General features: G+C 43.3%; 1 protein-coding gene across 2 annotated transcripts in view; it reads right to left on the reverse strand.

The window, feature by feature from the left end:
• Positions 1-651: 651 nt before the first annotated feature.
• Positions 652-16,904, reverse strand: part of gsk3ba (glycogen synthase kinase 3 beta, genome duplicate a) — a 35,166-nt gene continuing 18,913 nt past the window's right edge. Inside the window, exons 3-11 of one of the 2 annotated variants that reach the window (XM_037108763.1) lie at positions 15,180-15,263; positions 8,542-8,652; positions 7,637-7,767; positions 6,981-7,087; positions 6,714-6,811; positions 6,504-6,611; positions 5,039-5,225; positions 4,814-4,912; positions 652-3,943 (exon numbers count right to left, since the gene is read on the reverse strand). In XM_037108763.1, the coding sequence (XP_036964658.1) occupies positions 3,873-3,943; positions 4,814-4,912; positions 5,039-5,225; positions 6,504-6,611; positions 6,714-6,811; positions 6,981-7,087; positions 7,637-7,767; positions 8,542-8,652; positions 15,180-15,263 (996 nt within the window). In that variant the 3' untranslated portion in view covers positions 652-3,872. The remainder of the gene's footprint in view (positions 3,944-4,813; positions 4,913-5,038; positions 5,226-6,503; positions 6,612-6,713; positions 6,812-6,980; positions 7,088-7,636; positions 7,768-8,541; positions 8,653-15,179; positions 15,264-16,904) is intronic. The other variant, XM_037108764.1, reaches the window with a different exon arrangement.

Raw genomic sequence — 16,904 nt, forward strand, 5'->3', positions numbered from 1 at the left:
AGATTATGCGCATCTTCCTCTGGAGCCAAGAAAGGCTTCATACTACTTTCTTCACATATGCAGTGGAACTCCCCAAGACTTGCAAACACACTTTAATGTGTACACTTGGTGGAAAATTGTTTACTTTTACCTTTGGTGCCCCCCTCAGGAATGAGCCTCTGGTTGTTAGCATTTAGCTCAGAGCACCACTTGTGCCTTTTGCCTCACAGAGCTGCTAGCATGACTGTAGATTCAGTCTTGGTATCACACAGAAATATCAATGTGTTTAATGTGAACATGTGGAAGAATCACGCTCAAACACAAAGCAAACATCTACATAATGTTATGTTAAAGCATCATTATGTAGAAATTGGGTGCAACACCACTGTCGTACATACAAATGCAATGTAGCTCTTCCCCAACAACCACAACAAAATATGGGACACTGTACCATCAAATATTTGGAAGCTGTCATTTTAAGCTAAAAAAAGTTACATAATGGTGCTGTAACTTTTTCACGTTGTACAAGTAGTGTAAGTTGTTTTGTTTTTTAAAAATCAGTTTACCACAGTTTTCCAAAATCATAACGTGGCCATCCATTTTGATTTTGGCTAAGCACAGAGACAACAGCACACGCACTTGAAAGAAAAGACAGAGCCGACACAGTGCTTGATCATTTCCAGGCTATCCTACTCTTTATTTAATGCAAATTACAGTACCAGGGAACTATTCCTCAGAGCACGCAGAGGGAATATTTACAGAGGTGCACATTTAGCATACCTTCACAGAACAAAAAAAACAAACAAACAAAAAACAAAACAAAACAAAAAAAAGAACAAATGAAATAAAAATTTCAGTCACAAACATAGGCATTCAAGTAGTAGTACTGTTATACAGGATGTTGTATTTTATATGATTTCTCTTTTCTTTAACCCCAGGTAGCATATTTAAACAAGTGTATATGCTAGTATAACACGTTGTACTAGCATATGTACTCGCCTGTCTTCTTTTTTGGTAACCTTTTGTGGTGTTTTTATTGAACTGGTGTCCGGGGTAGGGTAAGGTCGTTTTTAAACTGTCTGGTGGTAGCAACACGTTCATGAATGCGAAATTACAGCAAGCAGGAGACAGGAGAGAGGCTACATGACTCGACCCCTTTAGGTGCTACTGAATTCCCCCCGGATATGCAGACGGGGAGGAGAGAACAAGCAGAGAGGACAGAGAGACAACGAAATATCCAGAGAGAAGAAGAAGAAGAAGAATAGACAGAATACATCATGACTGCCTCTGAGGATGGCTCATCACAACTACATCTTAGTTTGGCTTTGGTAACAGAACCAACACCGTGAGTAATACAGAAACTGTACTGTATTGTATATATACAGTATACGAGGCCTTTTCAACCCCCTGCTGTCATCCACAACACCCCTCAGCTATCCATCCGCCCGCCCCCTTACACACTTCATGCCCCTCGAGTCCGTGCCAGGACTGTGGTATACATGTTTGTGCGTGCATGTGTGTGTTTGTCCGAGATAAAACATCTAAAAAATAAAACACTTGTCTACTGTATCTTCAGTTTAAGGAAAAAATATCCTTACGATTAACAATGTCTGTATATTACATTAAGTGTGCAATGAAAAAAAAGGGGGGCGGAAGAGGTGCGAGTAGAGAGGTGGGGTAGGGGCTTGAAAATCAAGTGGAAGAGTGTGCTTGTGTGTGCGCACGTGTCGCAGGATAGCAGGACATTCAACAGCACCAAAGGGAGAGTCACAATATCGGGGGTGGGGAGTTGATGGCAGGGGCTGGGTGAGGAGGGGGAGGGAGGGGGGACAAGGCGAAGATGTATGAAAGCAAAGGCACTCCAAACTATAGTTACACTATACATGACTAGTTCTTGTTACAATAATACAGCTGTCATCTACTGTACTGTACAGGTAAGATTGAACATATGGCTGGATAAAGCTGATCATCATCATCATCATCATCATCATCTACAATATCCATAAACAACATCAGTTTTGCCCTGATTCTCTTTTTCTCTTTTTCTTTTTTTTTTTCTAAGTGTTTTTCATTTCTTTCCCTACCCTTTGTCATCTTTGTTTTTGCTCATAAACAGTACATGGGTCTGCATATATACATACCTTTGAACACAACATGGGAAAAAAAAAAATCAACGTAACAACATAAAAAAAAAAAAAAAACAACGTACAAGTCATACAAGTCAGAATTTTGGTGAGGAGCATTTATACTGTATATACAACTTTTTTTCTTTTCTTTTTTTTCCTTTTCTTTATCTTAAAATGTAGTGAGTATTCTCTGTAAATAAGACGCTTCGACATACTGTACCGAGTGGCTCTACGTGCGGCAGGTGGAGGAGAGGGGGGAGGAAAAAAAACAACGCTTAGGGCTAACACTTCAGTCAGTGGTCACAAACACGTGAGGCGGTCCGCCGGGACGACTTCTCTAAGGAAGAAAAAAAGTGTCTGGGAAAATCTTGAAATTCTTCACGGAGACGGAGCGAGGAAGAGGAAGAACTAGACGTTTGTCTAGACACTGCACTGCCACAGCAACACTGTTACAGACAGGGTCGGTAGAAAGATGGGGAATAGAGCGTTGCCCTAAAATCCATCTACAGCCTTAAAACAGACGACACAGGAGAACAGGGAAGAGACTGCTGGAATATTACAACACTCCAGCAACAGAAAGAAACAAAACACCACCTTAGCTAAATCTATTGTCTTTAGGCAGCGGCAAATATTGCCACTGCTCTGCCAGATATGAGCTCACCATAAATGATTTCTGAACCATTGTAGTTAATATACATATATCTATATATACTTTTTATACATAAGGAAAAGTAATATATAAACTGTGTATGTATGCATGTTTGTTTTTGTATTGTATGTATATATTGTACAAGCACACAGGACCAGATACATGTCACATCCATCGCACATGGCAATCCAAAAAAAAAACAAAAAACAAAAAAAAAAAACATCTGCCCAGGAGTACAAATCCAGAAAAGTGAAAATAAAATTAAAAACAAGGTCGAGCAAAACAGTTTGCTAACCATTTAAAAACAACCCTGGGCAAAAAAAAAAAAAAGAAAAGAAAAAAAAGAAAAGAAACAACCTGTCCAAATGTTACCTCCCCTTTGCAAGTGGACTGCTTCTTTCCACATACATCAGGATCTTCATGCATCCATGTGTGTGAGGATGTGTGTTTATGAGTGTGTATGTGTGTATACCCGTGCGCGAGCCTCATGCCTTGTCTTGCGGAAGTGGATGTGAGAAGTGAAAGGGTGGGAGTGACCCCCGGGTGATCCTAACCATACTCAGGCCATGCACTACAGAAGGAACCAAAGGAGAGAGAGAGGGAGGGTTGAGGGGGGGGACAGGGGTCGAAGGATGAGGTTGCAGAAAAATGGATCAATGTGGGGGGGGGGAGAAGGGGGCCAAGGGGAACAGCTTAGGACTTTTTTCTACAGATTGTCCTCTTACAAACATTAGCAGGCTAGCATTGTGTATACATGTACAGTGTACTTTTATCAATAGTACAGTCGACGACACCTCTGGCCCCTCGCTTCACTTCTCCACCGTTGAAAGGGCACGGAGAGATGTCTTTGACGGAGGATGGAAAAGAGTTCAAACAGCTGGGTGAGGGGCCAGTCGGGGGATAAAAGAGGCAGATCGGGGATGCTTGGTTTTGTGGTCGTGGCATGGGGCTGTTGGCTAGCTGTTGAACCCGGACTGCGTCGGCATCACTCCGCTGCTGTCAGGGAGGAGAGCAGAGCAGAGCAGTGCTGAGCGGAGCGGAGCTCACCCCCCCGGCCGGGGCAATGGAGAGGCCGTGGGCTGGGGCTGAGACCGGGGCAGGGCGGGTGGTCTGTGGGCTCAGGAGGTGGAGTTGGAGGCCGAGGCAGAGGCGGTGGTGGTGCTGGGGCCTCGCTCTGTGCTGCTTCCATCTGTGAACAGGAAGAGGAGAGATTTTAAGTACTTGTACTGGATTTGTTAATAGCCTGGGGCTTTTCAGAATATATATACCAACTCCTCGTTAATATCTACAGAACATGAAATAAATGTATTGTCCATTCGAGGTTGATCCCATGTTTCTCAAGAGATGCACCATATTTTTTTCAGCAGATTCAGATAACAGAATATCGTACTGGTGTCAGCCATGAAAAGCAGGTAATATTCAAAAGTTCAATATGATGGAATATGTAAGAATTTTGCTACCTTTGGGATTCATACTCAAAACAAATAGTGGACAGCATACCACTAGAGCAACTGCTACTAACTGTAGCTGCCTTTAGCCAGTTAGCTCAGTTAGCCATGCAGCTAGTGGTCTGGACTGGAGGCTCGGAGAACTAGATACTAGTAGATACCTCTGCAACATATACAAAGGCGTCATAACATAAATTTGGTGATATTTTTGTTGATTTCTTTTGAAGGTTTTCAACTAAATTCTTACATATTTCGCCTTTAAAAGAAGTTTCCACCTTGAAGCTAATGCACACCTGGGGTAAAAAGACTTGTGTGAGATGCGATGGATGATTTTGTATTCCATACTGTAGCTGGAAAAAGATTTGTTGTGTTAAACTAGACTTTTTCCCCTCCTCTCTGGACCCTTATGGAACACGAGTTGTCTTCCACTGAAACTGTAGAAAATGTTCTTCTTCTGCTTTGTTTATTGGTAGATCGCAGACCAACAAAGTTGTGCATCCCTATTTTACAGGTTAGCAGCAACATAAGTCACAACCTGTACCTCTAACAAATCTAAAAAAGCATAAAGCCTCACAAGAACTGAGCTGTCTGACGGAGTAAGTGGCTCTAACCTGTGGTGGCAGAGGCGTTGGTTGGGGTGGAGGCAGCGGCCTGGCTGCGGGCGTGTGCAGGGATGAGTATGGAGGCCAAAGAGGGATTACTGGATAACTCTGAAAGGAAAAGGACAGGTGAGTAGGTCGTCTAACTCCTGGATGAATTCTCTAGAGGTGATATGCACTAATAAGGTTCGGAGATCATTTCATCTTTTAAGTTTTGGGGGACACTCGTGTGCCTACCCTGGGTGGTGAAATTGAACAGCGAGGGCTTCTCTCTCCCGTTGGGCAGTTTGACGTTGGGGTCGCGCAGCTCGTCGAAGAAGGAGTGTGCGCAGGCCTCTAGAGGGGTGAGGCGGGCCGTGGGCGTGTACTCCAGCAGGCGGGAGCACAGAGCGATGGCCTCTGGAGGCGTACGCGGCCGGAACACCTGAGCGGCAGTCAGAGACAGAGACAGACGTCACAACAGTGATCGTATGAAGTCTAATCTCAGATGTTGTAAAACAAATAAGACATACAACTGTTGATAACACACACACACACACACACACAAACAGACACAGACAAAATGAACTCATGTCTTCCAAATTATCTGTGCTATGTTTTATGAAACCTACTGCAATAGTTTGAATTTTTTTGGTGTGGATCAATGATTGAACGTCTTTGATCGCTGCATCAGTGAACACAGGTGGTGGCTGAATGTAGTCGCAGAGAGCGGCCACAGCAGGGCGCTGGAGAGGCCAACAGGAGGCCCTGCTGATTGGATGACTCTGTTATCCAATGGAAGAGCTATGGCTGCTGAGGGGAGGCCAGGGAGTCAGAATGCCCTTTCACCATTTCCCACCTGTTTTATTTTCCACTATGACTTCAAACGTGCACCAAGAACAGAGTGGAGAACTAGTGGGACATACACTGATCAGGTTGACCTGACCTTTGTTTTTAAACTGTCCATAGTAAGTCCAGCAGTGTCAGACCAGTGGACTGTTTTTCAACACCTGGCGCCTACATTAATGCAACTTAGCCAGTGAGTGACATCACTAGAGGTGATTTATCAGATCACACGCAGCTTCCTTTGAGGTCACAAAAAAGACTTTAAACTAAGTTAGTTATCCTTTTACAGCTGGTAAAAAACATTAGCCAAGATAAATGTGGATTTATGATATGCATTTATCCTTATCTGCATTTAAATTCACTCTGAAATGTAAAAAATACATATAACACATATGTATTTACCACAATCTGAGCTTTTTAGACATTTTCAATCAATGGGTTCTGACAAGGTTTTAAAGCACTTAATTTGTCCACAGGAGACGTGGATCTGATAATATCAACAACCTTAATGTGACCGCTGCTACGCTTGCATTCTCAGGCTGTTCAAAAAACGAGCACTAACCCCTCTGACGAGAACACAATGCAGCCGTACTGCATGTGTAAACACTGGCAAGCTCAGAAAGCTTCACGAGCCACAGAGAAAAACAGAACCAGCTAAAGAGTTTTATGACAAAATCTTTATCCTTCAGCAGTTCTTTGCATCACTTATTGTTGACAGGGTCTAAAAAGCTCAGAGCAGGTGCAGGGATGTCAATGCGGCTCTGTTGGGTGGATGTGCTGAGGTTGGATGGCTGTGGAGCGGCATGTTAACAACACAAGCTTGGAGACAAGAGATAATGCATGGGTGGATCTTAAAGAAGTAAAAGGGCTGTTGTACCTGTTGACTCACCTTAGTCCAAGGGTGTGCCTTGATCTGAGGGAATTTGAACTCGGTGTAGTTGGGGTTCATCTCACGGATCTGCTCTCGGGTCGGGGTGCCGAGGACCTGGGAAGAGCAGGATGAAAAGAAAAAGACGGGACGTCGTGTCTTAAACTTGAATTCCTATTTATTTGTGGGAAAAGATTTCAACACCCAGTGGCTCATTACCTTGATAATTTCAACCAGCTGATCCACTCCACTGTCACCAGGGAAGATTGGCTGACCTAGCAACAGCTCTGCCAGCACGCAGCCGGCTGACCACACATCTAAAAAGGACCAGGCAGGTCACCAAAAGGAAAACGAAGTCAGACACAAGGAAAATGGGCAGAGGTGACCCTTTCACAATCAAATAATCACACGTAACATGATGAGTAGCTGTGGTTAAGCTTATAAAAAAAGGTTAAATGTTCACTGTGACAGCTGCAGTCGGCCTACCTATGCTGGAAGTGTAGTCAGTCGCGCCAAAGATTAGCTCAGGGGCTCGATAGTAGCGAGAGCAGATGTAGGACACGTTGGGCTCCCCGCGGACCAGCTGCTTAGCACTGCACACAAAATAAAAACATTTAATTAATAACGTCACCATCATGGAAGGAAAATCTGGAACGCAAACCGCTGCCAACTTCTTAAAAATTCACTGGGTAACCCTTCCAGTCCACATCTGAAGTCTTCCGATTACCATAACAGAGTTGGTATGCGTCTGTCCTAAACTAAAAAGGAATAGTTACAAATCAAGAAAATAAGCTTCTTCATTGTCTTGATGAGTGCTTGAGGAGAAAATACCACTCTCGTGTCAGTACGCTAAATATAAAGCTGCCACTAAGAGAGAATTAGCATAGCTTAGCTGATAAAGACTGAAACAGAAGGAAACAGTTAGCCTGACTTGGTCCAAAAAGTAAAGAAATCTGCCCACCACCTCTAGATCTCACTAACTGACGTGTAATGTTTTGTTTGTTTAATATCTACAGAAACCTAAATGTAAAAACAACATGTAATTGTATTGAATTTCCCAATGTGTCATGCCATTTCAATAAGCCAGGACAAACTGGACCCCTGCTGTCAAAACTTGATGAAACACAATCTCCGTGTCTCACCTGCCGAAGTCGCAGAGCTTGAGCACGGCGGTTTCTGGATCCAGCAGCAGATTCTGGGGCTTGATGTCCCGATGACAGATCCCGAACGAATGGATGTATGCCAGGCTCCTAAACAGCTGGTACATGTACAACTGCACACAGGAACAAACACGCACACGTTATCAAGCAGCTACACAAACACAGCAAGCTCAGCTCTCATTACAGGGGCTTAGTCTGGAAGCAGCCACTCAAGAATCAAATACATGATATTTTATCAACACACTCCAGAAGCTTGTTTAAAAGGCCCTGCAGAGATACAGTGGAACATGTTTCTTTGTAGCCTCTGTCTGTACTGAGTACTTCAGACAGAAGCTGGTGATTTTGGTGGAGTGTGCGTGTAAACAAAATAGATTATTTTGTTCTTAAAGCATGATCGTGTTTTTTGCAACCAGTCACCGTTTTTAAACCAACACAGAATTCAAAATAAAAGCATGTGATATTTTATTCAATCCAGGTATTCTCTAAGCATCTCAATAAGAGTCATTATCATCTCGTAATATAACAAGAAACGCTTTTGTCTGACAATATGTGCAACATCTCCAGTGTTGATGAACATTTATATTATAGGTGTGTGTTGTTGTTGTTTTTTTTTAATCTCTGGCATACTTTGCATAAAACATATTTCAAATGACACTTTATAATACTTTTACTTAAAATTTCAAAATGTGATCGTTTTGTCGCACCGAAAGTCCAGACAATTTCATGGCTCTCTACTTAAATGTTATTGGTGCTTATTAATAAGACATTGAAGACATATTGTATGGGAGCCTTTCTCAGGTCTTGCTCATAAAATGGAGCACACAATTTCTCACCATGACGGTCACACACACACACACACACACACACACACACAAAGACTTCAATACCTTGACATAAACCATGGGCAGAGTCTGTTTGGCTCGGCTGTAGTGTCTGGCCACTCTGTAGACAGTCTCAGGAACGTAATCCAGAACCAAATTCAGATACACTTCATCTTTCTGTGGGAGAGAAGCAAAAACAGAGAAAATCAATCAATCACACGTGCACACACAGAACATCAGTAACCCTTACAAAACATTTGAGTACGACTGGAACATCCCTGCAAACTGCAATGATAAAAATTCTAAATAAAAATAAAAAATAATAATCAACCCACATATGCAGCTGCTCAATATGTCAATGCGTATGTGGCGTGTCTTTCCCTGATGAAAGAAGCCGTTTCAGGGCTGATGTAACTGATGGTTTTTTGCAGTGTAACTGGGGATCCATTGTATAGGACTCTTCCCCCGAGGGCAGGAAACACACAACGAATGCGTCATAATTGCTTCTACTCCAGCAGCGGCCGCAGACAATGATATCATTTCCTCATTTCCTGGTTGGATGAGGCCTGCGCTGGAGGGCGGGCTCGTGCACGTTTTTACTCTGGAGCACACTGACCCCGAAAGGATGCTGTATCTGAGGCTTCCCCACCCAGTTATTCTAGGACTTCCTTTTTCCTTTGATTCTGAGCACAGTTAGCGAGCACTGAGTCATCGGGGTGTTTCTTGTGAATCCATTGTTTTGGGGCCCATAAGTCACGATTGCAAATCACATTCATGGCTCTTAACTCATTACTCACACACTTATTCATGCATTCACAGCTAGCCTGTCTGTCTCTGGTGGTTTGTGAGGTAGAACAGCTCAATCTTCAGAAGAGGCTTTGGCCTGATTAAAGGGTTGGGTGGTGAAAGAGCAACAGGCTGGAGCTGTGGAGTATGTTTGGGCTGATTTGATCACCAGAATCAGTGCCTTTCTCTCATCAGCATTAAAGCAGCAATGCACTACTGCTGTTAAATGATAAGTTCAGCCAAAAAAAAGAACATTTCGGTCTTGATCTACCCACCCCCATTAATGATGGAAATTTGGGGGAAGGTTTGCAGCCCACAAAACATTTCTGACATTGATTTGATCTAAAAAGACATTCTTCACACCCTCGACACGCGGTTCTTGAGCGCATCATAATGAGGACAACATTATTTTTTTTAAGTACAGTTTTGTTTAAAAAAAGGCCATGTCATTTTCTCAAAACAGCAGGTCACTGTAGTTTTTGATTCACTAGCAGAAATCAAGTCACATTTGTTGGAGATAAACATTTGGTACAGCAACACAGCAGTGTTCTGTACTGTATGTTGAACTGACCCGAATTAAACTGCAGACACCACATTGACTATAATGAATGAACATGTCACAAAGTACAAAGGTTTGTCTCATTGATGTGTTTTTCATCTGCTGTGGACAACAATGGCGATCTAGGGTTCGGGTTGGGATTTGGATTAACTGCAAATACTTGATGAACATCTCCAGGTTTATCCTTAAATGCTTCAGTCATTACCTGCACAACCATCCAAAAACTGCTCACCTACACAGCTTTGAATGTGGCTTTTCATACATGATTTCTTTTTTTTTTGTTGCAGTCATAAACTGCACTTCTGTAGGTCCAACATGATGGTGATCACTGATGACAACCCAGCCCTTTTGAATCACCATGTAGCCAGCCTGCCACATGGCAGTTCACATATCTTGATTTGTTTTGTGGTCATTAAATGTTTGAGAGGTGTCCATCACCAGCTGGGGAAGTCAACCCATAGTGCCTCATGTAATAGTGTCAGTGACATATGCCTGTGACACACACTGCCTTCTGGTGTCATGGTGGTGCTTCCGACTTAAATTATACTGTTGTCTCGCTTCAGTCTAGTCTGGGAGTGTCCCTATCCTTCTGCCTCCTCTCCTCCAATCGTCAGCAGTCTGCCCAACATGCAGCTGAGGCAGCGGACAGAGCTGCAGGTCTGCAGAGCACAATGAGTGAGGCGGGCACACGTGAGGAGCTCCCAGACAGACTGCGTCGTACGCTCCTCTCTGCTGAATACCCTGCTTTGTACCGGCTGCTCGCTCCCACTCCATTAGAACCATATACGGTGACTGAGTGAAACACAGGGCCGAGAGGACTGCGAGGCCGGCCAAACACAAACGGGTGCTGATATCAGCGACGATGAGCAACATTTCCCCGAGCAGCTCTCAGACACAGGTAGCCTCGTTTACACCCCCACCCCCACCCCCCACCCCGCGCCTGCGTGCACACCCATTCTTCTTCCGCCAGCAAAACACCCATTGATAATATTTGTGACGACTACAGGGCCCACTCCGCCTCCTGCTAGCACCACCAAAGCTATATTTAGCCTAGCAACAGCGATGACTCACTTCCTGCCTCAACACAAAGCCACTTCCTTGGCTTGTTCCCAGATGGTCTGATTTGCTCACTCCAGGCTAAATAATTCAGCCTCTGAATTGTTGAGAAAACGGCTCATACCTGATCATATGGCTCGGTTATCCATCAGTCACCGTGAGAGAGGAGAGGGCATTGGTGGGTTCTGTGCAGCATGTGATGTGCAGCATGTACGTCAGTTTCCACAAGTGGAGCTTGTATTAGCATGAGTGTTTGTGTTTCCTGGTCCTGTGCCCCCCGTTGAGTATACTCAATCATGCACGACACATTACATGAGCCAGCAGCTGACGTGATGCATATGGAAATCCATATGATTAGAGAAACAGACATGAACAGTTGGTGTTAATGAATCTGTGCCATCCAGAAAGGCACAGAAAGAGGTGAATGAATTATCCCTGGCACATTTCTAATCATGACACCGATGAGTAAGTATGTGCAGGGGCCACAGCCAGATATGTGTCGACATCGGCTTTGCCATAAACTCGCACTTGTTTCTCACTGCTTTATGGCGGCTCCTGTAGCTCCACCACACCAGAGCTCATCCCTCAGGAGCAAAGCTTTTCAACCACTGTCTGTAAACATCTGTCTGTGTGTGCATGGATATGTTTGAGTACTGGCGTCTCATACCAGATTACAAAGTGTCTCTTGCAACACGACACACAGCAACTTCAAATCCAGAGTGGCGAAGCAGAATCTAGGCTGCTGGCAGAGCGATGAGGATGACAACTTTACAAGAACAACCGTCTGTGAACAGTCACGCCGAGACAAACTGTCTACTCTGCGACTTGACAGCAAGATTGTTTAGTGAGAGATGATGGACCTCTGTGATGGAGAGCTGCATCAGCAGCGTACATCATTACCACAGCAACGCGGGTTGGTGATGTCTGGACACAAAAATCTGAGCTGATCACTTGCAACTAAAGGTGCGGACAGACTGTAAACGTGGTTTAAAGGTGCGCGATGTAGTTCTGGATAAGATATTTTAAACAGAAGAGAAAGATTATCCTCTGAGAAAAAGGCTTATTTATTCAGTTCCTGAAAAGGTAATTATTTCTGAGTTTGTATTATTAACTCATTAATATCAAAAATATTAAAATTCTGTTCAGGTTCTGTCGTACGATTATTTTGCAGAGCTTTATCTACAACAGTAATGCAATACCAGCATTAGTGGGTTTGGAATTATTATCTAGTCTGCTGGCTCTGTGTCAAAATCAAGTCTGATCAGGAGATAAGACCTTTTATTGTTAATCAAATAACTCCACCTTACAGTTCCAACACTTGGTGGACCCAACAACAATATCTTGCCCTCCAGGCCTCCAAGGAGATCAATCCTGCCATGTCTCAAAAGGTTTGTGAATTTTGTAAGTAGAACATTGATGGATTTATGTATTTATATTGTAACTGAAAACTGTTGAAAACAATGTTAAACGTTTTGTATGTTTGTATGTTAGAGAATCAGGTGAAATTACTGTGTGTTTGTTTGTGCACACACACACGCACACGCACACAGCCGTGTCCGCTGAACGTCTCACATGCATTATCTTTGCGACTGCATATTCTTAGGAGGTAAAAGTCAAACCGCTATTTGCTACCTGCCAACGCTGTGTGGACCTGTGGCCTTCTGTTTGAACAGCATTATACAAGTGGTTAAAGGGTAAAAGAGTACACACACTGTGTGTGTCGTGCACGCCACATGCCAGCAGTTACATAAGACTACCTGTGCACATGCTGACGGCTGCAGCAGCAGTGGTCCTGGAATGGCTCACAGCTGCACCCATCAAGACGGCTCGTCCGCACACCTGACCTGAGCTCATCTCATCTCAGCTCAGCTCTTAGTTTCTTTTCATCTATCCATACATCAACTTGTCTGCGACTTGCCAGAGCTCCCTATCCAGGTGACATTACCTTTTGCCTACTTTACTAGCCTTCTTTATCCTCACTCAGGGCTCTGTGGGTGGTAAATCCCCACACCAACAACATGGTGCCAGTCTCCATAATTAGCCTGGAGTGAGGCGGTGAGGCGGAAGAGGAGGAAGGGAGGGAGGGAGAAATTGAACCCAGTGGGTGGGGGGGGTGTATAAAGATGCAAAGTGATAAAAGCTACAAACAAAAGTCATGGATTAACGAAACAACAAAATCCTGTGGTTGCACAAGTTGGCATGGCGTGGGCTAACTTCTGTGACAAGTGTGTCAGTATACCAAGAATTAGCCATAATTCCCAGAGGTCAGTGAGCACATGGCACGAGGTGAGGGGTGGCAACCGGGTGGAGCTTTCAGCACAGAGGGGAGGGCTCGAGTGAGTCTATAATTAACTCGATACCCTCTGGTCGGGCAAATAGGGGCCCAGCCACCCTCACCTCTCCCTTATAATCCCCCCACAGCTTTCCTTAGCCTCGGTGAGTGTGCAGCATGGAAGCATTCCTCACCGCGGCGTCATGGGTATGGTCCCGACAGAGCGTGTGTGCCAGGTTCATACGCGTCTATATTTGACACATGGAGCTCTGCCTGTTTGTCAGCTAGTTGAATGACATAGTCCAGCCTTGTAGTCTCCAGGGGATCACCGACGGCCGACTGAGACGGACAGCGAGGCCGAACCATATTCAGAAAGAGGGACTTCCCTGTCTCCATGTACTTCATGTGCTTATGAATTTATGAAGGGGCCATCGGGATGACGTGACGGGAGATGGCGCAGCTGACAGACAGGCAACATACTAAAGGAGAAGATATGTATCTAACAAAGTGGATTATTTTGTTAATGTGATGATTATTAGTCTTGAAACTGGAAGTCTAACTATTTTACTACTCTGACTGAAGCCAAGAGCTCAGTCATTGAAACACACAGCAAGTTCAGGGAACCTTTGAGGTGCACTTGAAGATTAACAAGTAGCAGCTTGAAAGAAATATTCTCCAAGCACTCTTAGGCAGAGCACAGAGTCTTTTTAAAACCTTTTTCTTCCCCTTTCCAGGCAAGCAAGAAAGGTTACATGAATTTAACATTACTTAAACAATAGAAACTGCTGTATGTCAAAGAATGGGCTCATCGCTTGGAGTTCACAATCATCACAATGACAACTACAATCACATCTGGGTGACAGCTGGCAGCTGATTTGCACTTATAATGCAATTCTGTTGCCATTTTTTTTTTTGCCATATCTGTACGTTTCTGCCATTTATTTTATGTACTATGTTGCTTTGCAAGCATCTTTGATATCTACCCAACAGCGACATCTCGGATTAACTTCAGCTTTGTGGTAAACTGTAAACTCTTATTTTCTAACCACTTGGCCCAACATGTAAATCGGGTCTCCAACATAACCATGGTTCCTTTCTGAACCAGAATACGAGCAGGCAGTTTCACATTTTCAGGTTAAAAATAGTGCTTGATTTGTGTGCATTCTCTCACCCATTATCTTTTCTTTCTCTTCCTTGTTTTCTTTTGCTGCAAATGAGCACACAACCATCTTGGACTGCGTCATTCCCATCCCTTCTCTTGCATGTTTGATCGTGTAGTGTGTGACCCCTGTCCCCGATCAGTCAGCTGAAAGCTGTGTAGTGTGGACAGCACAGCAACCCTCATGGCTTTATACATCATATAGTGTGGCCAAAGCATAAAACTTGGTCATTTACCATTTATAATGTACAGTACAGTTGTCCAGTGAAGTCGAAAGAAAGTCAACACAGCACAGACAGTGACTCAAAGGTTAAGGCTCAACGGAGTGACCACAGGCTTATAATTGTTTTTTCTTTTCTTTTCTGGAACTGCACTGCATGTCTTCAGTGTGCTTCTATCATCCAGGACAGATTGGTCTACAGCCAGAACATGAATCTTCATGTGTCGTTTGACCTGTTCGTTAATCTGTTTATTGAACATAATGCAATTATAATATTTTTTTAAGGTGGAGGGAATAAATTACGTAGATGCCATTTTCTCTCTGTAAACTAAAACAAACTGTCGCAGTGAATTGTTAAATAAAGGAACTATTTCAAAAACGAATCCTCTCTCTCTCTCTCTCTCTCTCTCCTGAGAGAATGCAGCAAAGAACATATATTTAGCTAACTGTTTCCCATTTAAGTGCCAGGATATCGTTTGATTTGAACGCTGTAAATTTCTACAGACAAAGGCTACAATCTACACTGGCCTCCTACTTGTTTGTTGGGAGTAAAACTGCAGTGTGGCATTGAGACGTGTTTCATATGTGGCCCTGTGAGAAAACATCTGACAAGCACATGAAGAATAAGACGCAGCACACGCAGCCAACTGACCTTATCTCCACTGGAGTAGAAGAAGTAGCGCAGGCGGACTATGTTGCAGTGGTCCAGCTTCCTCATGATCTGGAGCTCACGGTTCTGAACAAAACACAGACAAAAGGGACACATTACATATTAGTTGCACATCACATCTATGACGGCGAGTCTTTGGAGACATTAAAAGCACAATTTGGGAATGTTTCTCTATGACAAGCTTGGATCGTCATGTGGACAAACACAATAGTGCTTAGAGAGGCTCAATGTCTGTGTCGTATGACAGAAAACACAGTCATCCTGTTGTCGGCCACGTCACTGTCATGATGCGCTCAATGTGCCAGTTTGTCAGGAATCAACATTTGAGAACCTGATGTGGTAGCAGCAAAAGAATTCTATTAAATGGGAAAAAAAAGAAAAAAAACAGACATTCGTTCATTCACTGAAGGACAAATCCCACGGGCTGAAACATGATGACACAGTTATAAATACTGAGGGTCATGTTGCCTGTTCCCATCAAAGTAGGGCAGCAACTAACGATTATTTACGCTGTCAATTAGTCAGTCAATAATGGTTTTGATGGATCGTTTAGTGGTTTGATCTATAAAATGTCAAGAAAATGGTGTAAAAAAAAAAAAAGGCCTCAAATATCTGGCTGTGTCCAGTACAGGAAGAAAATCAGTTTACAGTCATAGAGAAGAAAATAAACCAGAAGATACGGACAATCAAAAGAGCCAAATCAGCGAATTTTCACTTTCATTTTCTTAAAAGTGTAATCAAACTGATTAACAGTTTATCAAAACAGTTGGTGATTAATCTAATAGTTGACAACTAATCAACTAATCATCGCAGCACAACATAAATGGCAACAATTTCTAGAGAAAAAGGCCCCTGGAAAGCAAAAAGCGATGACAACACAGACCTACAGCAGAAACCACTACCTGCGTTACAGCCCTGTAGTGTGATGAGCCACAGGCTTTCACAAGGCCAGAACATTATGAACCTCAGTGGAGCACTCAATCTATATTCATATACAGTGTGTCCATGCAGAAAACGTTTGAGCATATGGATGTTCAAGGGGTGGGCAGGAATTCGAGCATTACATGAAGCTATAACAGCTCCATTATAGTTTACATTTTCTCCCCCATCTCCATTTCTCCTTCCTCCTCATCTTTATCATGGTGCTTTGTGTTGACTCAATGTAAAGTGCTCGTGTAATGGTCAAGGAGTGAGGAGTCCACTGTATAACATAGAATTCAGAAAACTAAAAGAAAGCACAACACAAGGAATAAAGCTTTTATAATAATGTTCGGTTTTGGAGTCATGAGCAGCTTTATACTGATTGATGGACAAAAACAGCATGGAGCCCCCCCATACTGACTGCATGACAATATTCTGAACGGGAGATGTATTACAGTACATTTGGTTTGTGATAAATCCTTGTTTTTCACTCAGATTTCCATAAATGGAAATAACTATCAGCATAATAGGCCCGCTAACAATTTAAGGTTTTTCATATTTGGTATTTTGGATAATCCATTTCTGTGAACGGAAAATTTAGTGTGATGCAGATTAAATTTGATGAATAGAACAAGAATGAGCTTGCAGCCTACATTTATTAAAACATTTGCAGTTGTGTATTTCAACTGACTGCCTCTTCTACGCCAGCAACTCAAAGTGGGGCACAGCGTGCAGGTTACTGAGTAGAAAAGAGTCGACTGCGGGACGAGCAATCGACTGTCTGAT

This window comes from Acanthopagrus latus, chromosome 9 (genome assembly GCF_904848185.1).
Source record: "Acanthopagrus latus isolate v.2019 chromosome 9, fAcaLat1.1, whole genome shotgun sequence".
Classification (NCBI taxonomy): domain Eukaryota; kingdom Metazoa; phylum Chordata; class Actinopteri; order Spariformes; family Sparidae; genus Acanthopagrus; species Acanthopagrus latus.